The sequence below is a fragment of the Drosophila mauritiana genome, chromosome 3L (genome assembly GCF_004382145.1).
Source record: "Drosophila mauritiana strain mau12 chromosome 3L, ASM438214v1, whole genome shotgun sequence".
In the NCBI taxonomy this organism is placed as follows: Eukaryota; Metazoa; Arthropoda; class Insecta; order Diptera; family Drosophilidae; genus Drosophila; species Drosophila mauritiana.
The window spans coordinates 24,708,417-24,722,297 of NC_046669.1; the positions used below are offsets into that span (position 1 = coordinate 24,708,417).

Sequence of the window (13,881 nt, forward strand, 5' to 3'; positions counted from 1 at the left end):
AAAAAAAAAACGAAATTGTTGGTGAACTAAAATCTCAAAATGTACATAGCGTATTTAAATTCACCAAAATGATCGACGGCACCCCCAAACCTTTTGGAAAAATTCTCGTAACGTTTGACCGTTTCACTCTTCCCAGTAAACTAACGGTTTCCTGGCACACAGTTAAGGTGTCAGAATATATACTTAACCGGATGAGATGTAAGTCTTGTCAATTATTGGGCCATCAAAGCACTACAAGAACCCACCCGCTGTGTATCATGCAATCTCACCCCCCACCTTCCCGTGCCCAGCACTCGCATTTTCTGTGCAAACTGCACCGGCGAACACCCAGCTTCTTCACCCGAAAATGAGAAACAATTTAAAAATTTCTCAAAAGTGTGTGCGTGACCGGCTTGGCGGCTTTAGGGCGTCAGAGTAGGCGTGGCAAAAAGTTTTTTTAAAATGAATAGAAATTTACGCCACTAATATGCTGATGAAAAAATATCAGTTTTGTGGGATTTTAGGACGTAAAAGTGGCCGTGGCAAAAAGTTTGTTGGTAAATCTATAGAGATTTACAAGACTTATAAATATTTTAAGAAATATCAACACATTTAATAAAAGTGTGGTCGTGGCAGTATTGTTCCGTTTGTGGGCGTTAGAGTGAGCGTGGCAACATGGGTCAACAAACTTGCGCTGTGTGTCTGTTTCTCTGGAATCTGTATTCTTTATCTCAACCTAGTTTTAGCTTCTATAGTTCCTGAGATCTCTACGTTCATACGGACAGACGGACATGGCTAAATCTACTCGGCTATTGATTCTAATCAAGAGTATAAATTCATAATATAGTCGAAAACGCTTCATTCTCTTACATACTTTTCAATGAATCTAGTATACCCTATTACTCTACGAGTAACGGGGGTTTTGTACCGGCGACTGAAGCTATTATGTTAGCTTAGGGCGACCAGAGACATGCTCTTAAGGAAAGTAGTCATAGGAAGGGTAGGGCAATCCGCGAACACAATTACACCAATGTTTCGCTAGAAACAAATGCCTTTCCTCTTTTTCTAGAACTATCTTTTTCCGAATATATTAATTCCTTCCTCCGATTTTGTATTCTAGCTCCTATATTCTTTTGTCGCAAGCACACTCAATCCTCTAACATATTCATTAATCTTTCCATCACCCCCAAACGGCAACGAGCTCGAGACAGATTCTAAAGCGTGCACCAGCCAGTACAGGTTCCCGTGTCTTCCATCAATTTATTTCGTTACACATAAAGCGCACAGCAAACCAAAATAACATGAAAATTTGGTAGGTATTTTTTGTACAAAACAACAAACATAAAAATTGAGCATAACCGAATAAGTAAATCGGTTTAAAACATTTTAGAATATTCATACCCCAATATGGGTCTAATAGATTCTAAGAAAGTGGACTCCCGATCTAAAAATAGTGAATACCTTATGAGGTATAATTATTATATATTATTATAATTATATATTTCCTTAGAAATACAAGACAAACAATTAGTTTCCAAAAACGAAAAATAGAAAACGATTTAAGAAGATTTATAAATATTTATGTTAAAATAAGGAAGAAAAATTATTTAAGTGTTGAAATTGTAACTGAATAAATAAAAAAGAAGAAAGAAAGGTATAGTCAAGTTCAAGGACTCTCAGATGGCCGTTACTCCGCTAGTCGGAATGAGAACACGGAATTTCATCACGTTTCAGGGTTATCGTTAAATATTGGGGAATGAAATGAGAAAAAATTTAAAAATTCTTCAAAAGTGTTGGCGTGACTGTTTTGGCCATTTTTTAGGTCAGTGTGTTTTTGGTATATCTATAGAAATTGGCAAGAGAAACAATAAAAAGAAGAATAAGAAAATATTTTTAAAATTATTTTTAAAAGACCAATAATATGAAAAATTTCAAAACATTTTGCAAAAGTTTTTTTTTTTTTTTTTTTGGGTGTATTTTTATTTTAATTTTTTTTTAATTTAAAACTGTCTTTCGCGGACAATCATTAAATTTGAGGACTAAACTTAACTGTAGAGAATTAATGGATTACATAATTTGTTGAGAAACTTTAAAATAACTGTCGATATTGTATGTATGATGTATATCATCATGTATGTATATCATTTAATTTTAATGTGCGTGTCTAATCCCAGAGAGGTCCAAAGGGTGGGATCGGTGCAACCTCCTGGTGCGTTTGACTGGAGTCCAGCAGGTTTTGTGCCAGGTTGTTTGGGTGGTCTTGAAGCCTCTGCATGTACTGCCTGCTGCTTTTCTTAATCTCATCCTTCACCCAGGGGAAGCTGAGGACCTCGTGGATAGTGGCATTATCGTGGAAATGGTGAGCGTTGGTGACGGTGCGGAGCGTTTTGTTTTCGAAGGTCTGGATAATGTTGATGTTACATTTCGATGCAGTGCCCCACAGTTGAATGCCATACGTCCAGATTGGCCTTATGATCGCTTTGTAGATAAGGAGCTAAGTGGAAGTCGGTAGCTTAGATCGTCTGCCAATCAGCCAGTAGAATTCACGGACTCGGTTCTCCGCCTGTTTCCGCTTCTTTAGCAGGTGTGGTCTCCATGTAAGTCTCCTGTCCAGTGTAAAGCCAAGATAATTTGGATTGGCTACCTCTGGGATTGGGGACCCGTTGAGACTGACTGGAGGGCAAGTGCCGCGCCGAGTTGCGAAGGTGGTGGCGGTTGACTTGTCGCTGTTTACCGATATATTCCATCTCTTGTGCCACGTGTTTAGTAGATCTAGTTGCTCCTGCATAGTCTGGGAGGCCTCTGCTGGGGTATCTGCTGTTGTTAGGAACGCAGTATCATCGGCGTAAGTGGCTGCCATAATGTACTGGCTCGGTATCACCGGCAGGTCGGCCGTATACGCATTGTAGAGGAGCGGACCGAGAACGCTTCCTTGGGGAACTCCTGCACGGGCTTCTTTGACGCCTGAGCGCGCTTCTCCACACCTGACGGCGAACCTTCTGAACTCCAAGAACGACTTCAAGAACTTGAAATATGGCTGGGGCAGGCCGTTTTTGAGCTTCAAGAGGAGACCGGGGTGCCAAACACGATCAAAGGCTTGCTTAATGTCCAGCATTACTGCTAGGCAGTATTTCTTATTCTCAAAGGCGTCCAGGATATATTGCTTACTCGGTGGCCTTGCTCTGGTGTCCCGTGGCGGCGCCTAAAGCCAAACTGGTGATCAGGGATCAGACCAGCCTCCTCAATCACCGGCAATACTCTGCACAAAAATACTCTTTCGAGTATCTTGGAGAGTCCTGGCAGTAAGCTAATCGGGTGGTAGGAGGCGAGATTGGCTTCATGTTTACCAGGCTTCAGGATCATAACTACTTCGGCGCGTTTCCATGATGAAGGGAAGTGCCCCAATTGCAAGCACTTATTTATTATGGTCGTGATTAGTGACTTGCTAATAGGGGGTAGGAGCTTTATAGCAATGGCATTGATGGCATCATCGCCGGGAGCCTTGTGGTTACCCATTGCCGCTATTAAATTGCTGATCTCCTCTTCCGTGGCTTGGGGTATCGACTCGGAGTCAGAGAGAGGTTCTGTCAGGAGCCTGGCTATTTCGGCTGCTTCATTTGGGGAACATCCATTGGCTGGTGTGAAGACTTCCTTCAAGTGCTCGGCGAATGCGTTGGCTCTTTCGGTCTCGGTTCTGCACCATGAGTTGTCTTGTCTTCTGATGGGCGGGATCCTCTTCAGTGGCCTCTTGATGCGCTTGGTAACATTCCACAGGTTGTGGTGGGGATCACCCGGCGCGAGATTACCAACAAAGCTGTCGAGGGCCTCCTTCCTCAGCCTAACCAGAGTTTCCTTCAGCTCCTTGGTGGCTCTGTTGAGAGCTGTTTTGTCTCTAGGGTTCCTGGAGAGGAACCAAACCCGTCGGAGACGCCTTTTCTCTGACTTAAGCTCATTAACCCGCGGATTCCAAAAGTGGAATCTCTACTGCTGTCCCTCGGGTGGTTAAAAATCTTGGAGCAGCGTGAGCTGCAGCCTCCTGAATTTGCGAGGTGAGGTTCGCAACGGCCGCATCGATAAGTTCAGGGGTATCTAATGGTGGGTTAGTGACTGTCGTGTTGTTCAGCCAGTGGTGGTATTTGCTGATGTCGAACGTTTTGAAGATTAACTTTTTACCCGCGGATCTCAACATGGCTGAGGCGTAGACCGAAACGGCAATGGCACTATGGTCCGAGAGAAGGTCTTCCACCTCTCTGGTCTGGATTCTTGCCGGGTCCAGGCCGCCAGAGATCGCAAAGTCCAAGATGTCTGGAGTTTTTGCAGGGTCAGTGGGCCAGTATGTTGGCGTTCCAGTTCCGTGGCAATTGAGGTTGCGGGAGATAACCTGCCTGCACAGCGCGCGTCCTTTTGGATTGCATACTCTGGAACCCCACCAAGTGTGCTTGGTGTTAAAGTCTCCTCCTATGACGAATTTGGGGCCGAGGCTGTCCAAAAGCGAAAAAAGCAATCGTCCGTGGCTCTAAATCTGGGTGGGCAGTAGGCAGCGGCTTAGGTAATGTCTCCGTGGGTGGTGCTTACCGATATTCGGGCGCATTGCACCCAATCCTCTTGAATGGGTGGTTGGGTGTCGAATTTGATGCTGCTGCGAATAAGGATGGCGGCGCCGCCGCGTTCTGAACCATTTGGGTGGATGGCTGACACGAGGTCATACCCCTTTAAGGTGAAGTAGGACGTTGGTTGGTCTTGCAATAAAGCTCGACCTCGGACCTGTTGTTGATCAGGCCGTTTGCGTTCCAGATGGTGATGTCTAGTGCTGTTTGCATAGGGGCTTGCAGACGGTTGCCATCATCTGATTCATTTGACTCATTACCTTCTCCATCATCTGATTCGTTTGACTCATCGCCTTCTCCATCATTTTTTCAAACATGGCTTCCATTCTGCCCATTATTGTTTCCATCAGGTTGTCAATATTGGCATGTGTTTGAGGGATGGCATGAGTCTCATCAGTTGCCTGCTTGGCTGCGTTGGCAAATCTAACGTTAGGAGAAACCTTGCTGCTGCTCACGGTGTACTGGGCGCGTGGAGCTGAAGCCAGCTTTGAAGCGAGCATGCTTTTGACCTTCTTATATGCGGGGCAACCTTTATATGAGGCTGCATGTGGTCCTTCGCAGTGCAAGCAATGGGCCGGCTTATTATTATTTTTACACTCAACAGTTGGGTGGCCGTCTCCGCACTTGACGCACCTGTGTTCTAGGTGGCAGTACCGTTGTGTATGTCCAAATCCCTGACAGCGATAGCAATGAGGCACGTCATTAAACTTTATCGGTGGCTCGATTGTCACCACTGATCTGCAGAGTCGCGTAACTTTATAGGCCTCCTTGTTGTTCTTGGCCGGCTCGAGATTGGCGAAAAATATGTTAAGAGGCTTTTTGGTACTTCTTTGGGTGGGGTTGTAGAGGTCTCTGACCTTGTGTCCGTGACGGTTTAGCCCATCCCGCATTTCCTCTGGGTCCGTTGAGTAGTGAAGACCTTTGATGACTACTCTATAGGTACGTTCGTCTCGGGGCTGGAAGGTTTGAAAGCTTTTTGGGTACAGTTGGTCGGTGTACCAACCACTGCACGTGGCTGCTGCTGTGTTAAATTGCTAAAATGCGGGCTCAATATGAACAACACAGATAACACGCGGCCCGCAGGCACGTCTGCACTCGTTGCGTGTTCGATCGCGACGATATGCTAAGGTGAACACAAAATTAACTTCGTAAAAAAGTAAAGTACAATATGCTAAAATGAACACAAAATTTACTTCACAAAAATATTGACAATTTTGCAAAAGTGAGGGCGTGTATTCGCCCTACGACGAATAACCCTACAGACATGGAAATTAAAATTGTTACTATTTAATTATTTAAAAAAATAGTTTTTATTTTTTAGTTTTCAATATTTATTCGGTGATAGACTTTTTCTAGACATTTGTTACTAGCTTATCTTTGGATTGAAGCTGTTCATGATCTCGTCCTTATTCAAACTGATTCAGACTTATCTTCTAATTCTTAATCCTGATCCAATCGACCTCGGCCAGAAGCTTTTGATTCGGGCCTTTTGAACTTTCAGTTTTTTTTTTGGATAAAAGCTTTATGCTGAAGTTATACACAGCATTGTGAAATTGAAATTTTCTGACTGATGCAGTTTGATTGAAGCACAATAAGTTAATCATGGCTTGGTCTCCAAGTGGAGGTTGAGAATGCTATAGTCGGTTTTCCCGACTATCAGATACCCGCTACTAAGCTATTGTGAGTGCGATCGCGAAATTTCATCATTTTTCTGGGATATCGACAGATAAATAAAATGAGAAAAAATTTAAAAATTGATCATAAGTCTGTCCGTGACCGGTTTGGCGGCTTTAGGGAGTGAACGTGGTAAAAAGTTTTTGGACAAACCGATAGAAATTTACAAGCCTAATAAAAATATTTAAAAATATCAACTTATTTTTCAAAAGTGTGAACGTGGCAGTTTTGAGCGGTTTGTTAGAGTGGGCGTGGCGGCATGGGTTAACAAACTTGCGCTGCGTCTATGTCTCTAGAATCTGTACGCTGAATATAGCTTCTATAGATCCTAAAATATCGACGTTCATACGGACAGATGCTCATTGCCAGATCGACTCATCTATTGATTCTGATCAAGAATATAAGTTATTAACTGAAAAGAGCACTTGATGTATTTGATTCAGCAACTAAGTGATTTTACATAAACAATTCCCTAGCAACAATGTTGACGCATCCAAAATGAGTTCAGCGCTCCGCTCTGAAAACATTGCCGCATTGCGGTGCATTGAATGCTGAGTCGGCGTGTTGCATTGTAGCTAGGGTAGACTTATGCTTTAAAATATTTGTGTACTTCAGTTCTGAGCAAGATCCAAAAGCTTATGCTTCGGGAATAAATCATTGCTCTAAATAAAACCTTGCCTATCATTGATATAATTACTGAGCTACAAGGCGTGCAATTGGGGAGTAAAGTAACTCCCCAACGCACAGTGGTACCGTATGGTTGTATGGAGCGGCGGCCATAAATACTTCCAGTATTAAGATTTTGTTTCAGGCATCGAATAGAGCTTATGAAAACATGCGAAAAGATTTTGAGATTGGGGCCCTCCAAATCCATTTTTTCGGCAAACAAAATATACTTCCCCCCGTATAAGTATGCAGCATTTTTTAAATCAAATAAATATTTTTAAAATGTGGTAAGAACATGTTTATGATTTGGCGCAATATACCTCCCCCAGGGAAACCCCAAACTCCACTATAACCAGAAACAAATATAAACAAAGTGAGGAAATGTTAAATTGTTGCAATTTTTATTAATTTAAATGAATGATAATGAACAATATGATAATAATTATTACCCCTCCTCTAGTAAGGCATATACAGACTCAAATAACGCTGACTTATCCTTTTTCCAAGCTTTCTGTGTCCGCTTATAAATGAGTCGGACCTTATTAGAAGTGAATTCATAATGTCTGCATTTGTTGTAATGCGTGACACCTTCCGGCTGTGATTAAGTCTACATTTTTTTAATTCTTTATTGTTAGATTCCTCCGAAAGTTCTCCTCCGAAAGTTCTCCAATTGACAATAACGCATGCTGTATTACTGCAGATCCATGAATTAGCACCTTATGGACTGTAGCTGGCAAATAGTACCATTTATACTCATTGATCAACTCCTTGGCTGTATCGAGGGCATATGTATTAAATTTGTTAATATTAATGTTATACCCCGATGCAATAGCTTGTAGTATTGTGGCGCAACGATTTTCATTTATTCCTGTAATTTTTGAAGCCAATTTTGGATTAGAAAAAAATTTTCTTGCCACATTTCCGTCGTTGGAAGAGCCTTTACCACCATTTATAGGCTTATCTACTATGATTCCCATTTTTTCGCGAAATTTTTTCTGTATTTTTTGCTTTCTTTTCATTAGAACCGCTAACCTGCCATATTTTTATTTCGGACTTATAGGAACAATGTAAAAAATACTCGAAAAATCGAATTTTTGGATGAAGTGGAGATAAACCAAATTCAAAATATTCAGTTTTTACGTCTTTACTCATACATTTTGCCAAGTTATTCATTTCTGTGGGACTTGCTCCACATAAGTAACATTTCATGGACGAAGATTCACTTAAGGCGTTGCATATTTTCCCATCCACCATGGTTGTAAGCTATGATCAACATTTATCTTTTTATCATTTATATATACTTCTTTTGGGTTTAGAAGGTTTATTTTTTCCTTAAAATATTTTTCCTCTTCGATTGAAAGTTTTGTTGTCCCTTTTTTAAATTGATCTGTTGTTTTTCCAAATTATTTGTTGGTTATCTTTTGAAATTAATTGGGGTACGTAAGATGTGACAAATAAACTTTTATCCTGTAAATCATTATTGGAAAACTTTTGATTATATTCGCTATGACCGGTACTTTCATCAAATCCCCACTTTCCAATTAATAAAAGATTTTTAACATAATCATCAGTGAGTGTTTCGACTACCTCAGCTTGAAGCTCCAATATACTTGACGCTGTGTTATTTAATAAACTCTGTAACTCCACCTCAGCGTGAGATTCATCAACGAAAATATTTTCAGGGTATCTCATTTTCTTTGAATGTAGTACACTTTGATAACTTGGAAATAAATCAAAGCCTATTTTGGCGTTTACAAAGTTTCTTATCAAAAGATATTGGTTTTTAGACAAGCTTGCCTCAATTAATAGTGAAATTATTTTAATCGGACCTGCTGGCAATAATATTTTTTTTTTTGAAATTCATTGAGTAAAGCAGATACAGCGATCTCATCTATTTTGGCCAGTTCAGCTTAACGGCGTCGCTTTGATCTTGATGATGACATCGAGAAATCTACTTTTGGACGGCCACGATGATCACTTTCCATAATTTTCTCAGATATATTATGGTTGCATTTTAATAAAATTGATTTCTTTTGATTCAGCCATTCACATTGGTACTTAAGGAAGGAAGCTTTTTTCCGATTGTAGCGAGTCCAAAAATAAACAATTTGTTTACAAATTTTTTTGCACACATTTAGTTAATTCAGTTACTATAGGCATGTGTCCGCTATTTTCAATATTACATTTCACAATATTGATGACTTCTTGTAATTTTTCTCCGTGGGTACCTTCTTTGTGCACCATAAATCAAAAATATATATGTGTGAAAACACACAGAGCTCTGAATCGTCTTCCATAGGCAAAAATAAATTTAAAAAGACATAACGACACAAACGCGAAACACAAAAACAAAGACACAAACGGACTTCACTGGGCAAACTTATGGTAACCCAAAAATAACAAATGGGCGTTTAGTAGATTCAATATTACAAGCACATCCGCAAGTTTCCGCAGCTGAACTCAACACTTTTATTATCTTAAAACTATGCTTAATTTAATATACAAGAAGTCTAGCTCTGCATGTTTGAGTAACACAACTAAAAGTTTAAGTAAACATGAAAATACGCACAAAAAAAGACGCTAAAAAGGCCATTTGAAGATAATAATTTTACATAACTTAGTTAACTGATTAGTTAATTAATAATTTTTGTATACAAAGTCAATAACTTCTACTTTAAAATCCATTTTAAATTATTTAAATCGAATGTCCTCACTGAAAGTATGATGCCTTTGAAGTTTGCGTTTGGAATGCAGAAATTGGAGACAATTTGGTTACTTTATGCGTAAATATATTTAGATGGATTTTTTTTATTTTTGGACTCTGACGGAACCACATTGCACTGTGTATTTCTTTGGACAGTGCACTATGGTCCGGAATTCGTTTTTTTTGGCATAAAGTCTAAATTTTTATGTCAATATATCGTCCTTTAGCAATTATTTTCTAATAGAAAATTGATCATATAAATAAAACCCAAAAACAAAATTGACCGGAAGCTTCACCAAATCGTTTTATAAGCTTTTAAAGGTGAAGTGTTAAACAGCTGATTGAGAGAATGCAATTCCCGCCAAATTATTTGCTTACTTTTTGACGTGGTACGATCGTTAATACGAATCCATAAATTATAGTAAAATATGGAAAATAAATGCCAAGGTATGATGTTTTTAACGTATGTAGGTAATATATGTGTAGTTGTACTGTTTTTGTGTTGTGTAACGTTCAATTTTTATAAAATAATATTAATAATTTTCTGACAATTTCTGACAAAAGTTAAAAACGTCAGTTTGTACCTTTAACTATTGTCTTTGACGGTAAAGTAATATCTTTTGCCCATTTTTGCTCGTTTTCTTAAAAATTTGATTTTATATATGCAAGTTCGAGTTTAGACATAGCGACCTCCTGGACATTTGGAGGCGTAACAATAGGCAAATAAGTTATGTTTCAGATTACGTTTATTCCGCAATCAACAACAATAATCTGGAATAGAAAAAGACAGAAGAGGTTGACAAAAAAAAAATAGTAAATTTTGAATTATTTATTAAAAGAAAACTGCCCGAGTGTAACAGACAACTAGACCGATTTATTTCCAAACATACATGCTTGAATCCGTTGTTTTGAATTTGTTTTAAACGTTTCATACAGAGCTGAGATAAAAAAGTGGCATATAAAAGGAAAGGACAAGGTTCAAATGAATATTCGAAAAAAAAATCTAGGAGGAAATGTGCAGAGAAATGGGCCTTTCAGTAAGCATGCCGAATGGCAGCGGCAATAGCAATGATGGTAATATGGCAAAAAGAGCTTTCGCAAGTACCAAATTCTCGTCGATAACCAGCATAAACGAAAATCTTTTGAAAAAGCTTACATTATTTTAATATCAATATCGTCCAACTATTTTATAAATTCCGACAAATTTCGTTCTATTTGCGATATAACTTTTCAATTCAATATGCAAACGTTTCCATGGTATCCTATGTCACCAACGATCCATAAAGTACTGGCCCACGGATTTCAAATCAATAATTTGGCGTTGGTTCCACTTGGATGCCTAGGCGAAAAAGCGAGTGAAGCCCGGAATAAACTTTGCAAAGGACCGACTATCACATGCAAGGAAAAATAGTCGGATCAGCTCATCAGAGCTATTGATTCCTCGGACCCACTATTATCAACAATTTGTTTAAAAGAAAGAGAGAGAAAAAATGGGAAAAAACACTTCCGAAGGCAGTAATAAGTCCTTTGGAAATACAGTCTAATTTTAAACCTTATCCATGAGAAAAAATATTGGATTCACATTCTGATTCTGATTCGAGTTCAGATTCGGAAATTTATAATGTAGAACTAGAAGAAGAAGAGGGCGATTATTTTTAAAACAACAATATACACACTTTTATTTAAAAAAAAAAAATGAAATTTCGTTGACCCCTGAGTCATACCAGTAGTTAATATGGGAGGCAAGAGAGGGCGTGGTCGCACAGACTCCAAATTTGTGCAAACTATTTGTGATTTAACAACAAAATGTACAAAGTTTAAAGTCTGTAGCTGAATTTATCGACTTTATGCCAAAAAAATCGAATTCTGGACCACACTGCAGTGTAAATTGAATCTTTGATAGAAAATCGTATCCAAGGAGAGCATCATCTTCCCTTTTTTTAATCCGCTACCACGATGAAGTTTTGAACAGTCTCCATATCGTCTATTTAAACAGCTTCAGTGAAATATCCCAGCGGCACCGTGCTCGCCTTGCCCAGTCCACGCAACAAAGAACGACATGGACTTAGCCCAACATCTTTTAGCCTCATGTACACAGAGTGCTTCACAACCGTAACATCAGCACCCGTGTCAACCAGGCACGCAACTTCAATACCATTTAGTATAATGTTTTGCAGCCGGTTGGAATCCCTTACCAATTGCTCCAATTTCATTAACTGCGGGCAACTTGTTGATATATGAACCACAGCACCACACTTAAAGCACTTCGTTCCAGCATTCCAATCATTCTTCATCTGTTCAGACGATCCACAATTGAAGCAACGAGCCGTCTTTTTACTGTTGTTATAATGCTGTTGCTGACTACTGTTGTAAAACAGCTTTTTTGTCTTGCTTTCATCTACTAATTCCAAATTTTAATACCGCTCTTTAAGTTCATCATATGTATTACAGGTATGCATTATAAATTTGTATTCGGCTTTGAAGCTCAGGCCATTCACAACATAACGTATTGCAGAGTTGGTTTCAACTTGGCCCAGCGCGGCAATTTTCTTCATCTGCAGGACGTATTCATGGAAACTCTCAGTTTGCCATTTTTTCTTATTTGCCAGTTTCTCGTTTACTTCTGCACTTCCCAATTTTCGTTTGAACTCAGTTAAAAGCGCTGTTTTCAATTCTTCATACGAGCCTACCAGCTCCGATTCCAAGAACAACTGTGTTGTCTTTGTCATTTTTGATCGCGCTTGCGTATATTTTTGCCTCTCGTTTAGCCCATACGCAGCAGCATTCAACTCGAAATTCGCAATCCAATTCTCGACAGGCACCGACTCGCCGTCAAAATCTGCCACAACTTTAACGAAGCCCTCCATTGAGACTTTTGGAGTATTGTGTGCCACTTCATCAGCTTGAATTTTCAAACTCAGCAGTTGAATTATTTGTTGTAACTGTACCTAATTTTCCATCACTGCTTCTTCTTCTTTCCCTTGTGGTTGTCTTTTTTTTTTTTTTTGTAATTATAATTATTTTTTTATTGTCTTCGTGGGTTTATTTGTCCCGACGTTTTTGGTGTTTCACCGTTACTTTCTTCTGCTTCTTTCGTACCTTTTCTTCTTGCAGATGCTTCTGAACTTAAAGCACTTGGCATTTGACCGTTACTTTTCTTCGAAGCCAAACATACACATAAATTTTTTAGTTTCTGTTGCAATTTTAAACTAAGGCGAATTATTTACACAGTTACACCTTAATTCGGAGGTTGAGCCCCCAAATGTAATATATATGTAATATTTATTTATTATAACAAAGTTAAGTTTAAGAGAATTGACAAGTGTGTAATAATTGACAAGCTGAACTTCACGCAACACTACTTCTACTTTCAACGACTTTTCGACTTGACTAATCGTTTCTGAAAAAACCGACCGATTTATTCGCTTTTTCACAACTCTTGTCTTTTGTGCGTTCTTTTCGACTTCTCTTATGCAACTTCACGACTTGATTATCGATAGTTTCCTGCAGTGTTGCCGCCTGTGCTATCATCATCATTGTTTAGAAAAATTAGTTTTGAAATTTTTGAGTCGAACTAATGTCCCGTAAGTTGACTATGGACAACGCTAAGAAAGAAAAGAATATCGGAGAAATAGTTTTCACGTCTTTATTCTTTTGATCTCAGCTTAAGACTAAAAATCAAATATAAATTGGATTGAGGAGAAGCCTCAGTATTTGAACAATATTTGTATTTCGGGAGAGCCTCGCTATTGGATTCTTAAGATTAAGAGAAGATTCAAAGAGATCAGTCAAATCTGCTTAGGTCAGGCTTTGGGATATTAACAAGAACGGCTAAGTGCCGCTGCCAAAGAAGTCTTTATCAGAAACGGATGCTGCGCAGCTGGGATACATTATGGTATAGTTGTTTGAAATAATTAAAGTGTTCGGCTTGGACCACCCAAATATGTTACTATATTTACGAATTCAGACCGAGAGTTAAAAAAAAAGAACACAGTAGGGTTTTTTATGTATTATTAAACGTTTTTTTTTTTAATTCCAATAGAGGAAGAACTAGAGCCTTTGGATTATCACTAGGTTGGATAATGGACTTCGAAGTTAAAGTGGGCTTAGCAGTGTTATCGCGATTGATAACATACTCAGAACTGAACTACTGAATGGGGACCTGTTTGGGTTTATATAGGCAGATTGGGATAGCTTAAGAGCGAAGTTTATGAGAATAAAGTTATCAACGTCTATTCTCCCGAAAAGAGA

The 13,881-nt window shown here is 39.0% G+C and overlaps 1 protein-coding gene across 1 annotated transcript in view; it reads left to right on the top strand.

Moving 5' to 3' along the window:
- Positions 1 to 1,227: 1,227 nt before the first annotated feature.
- Positions 1,228 to 13,881, top strand: part of LOC117139400 — a 61,412-nt gene continuing 48,758 nt past the window's right edge. Inside the window, exon 1 of the mRNA XM_033301667.1 lies at positions 1,228 to 1,291. Coding sequence (XP_033157558.1) covers positions 1,281 to 1,291 — 11 coding nt within the window. The 5' untranslated portion in view covers positions 1,228 to 1,280. The remainder of the gene's footprint in view (positions 1,292 to 13,881) is intronic.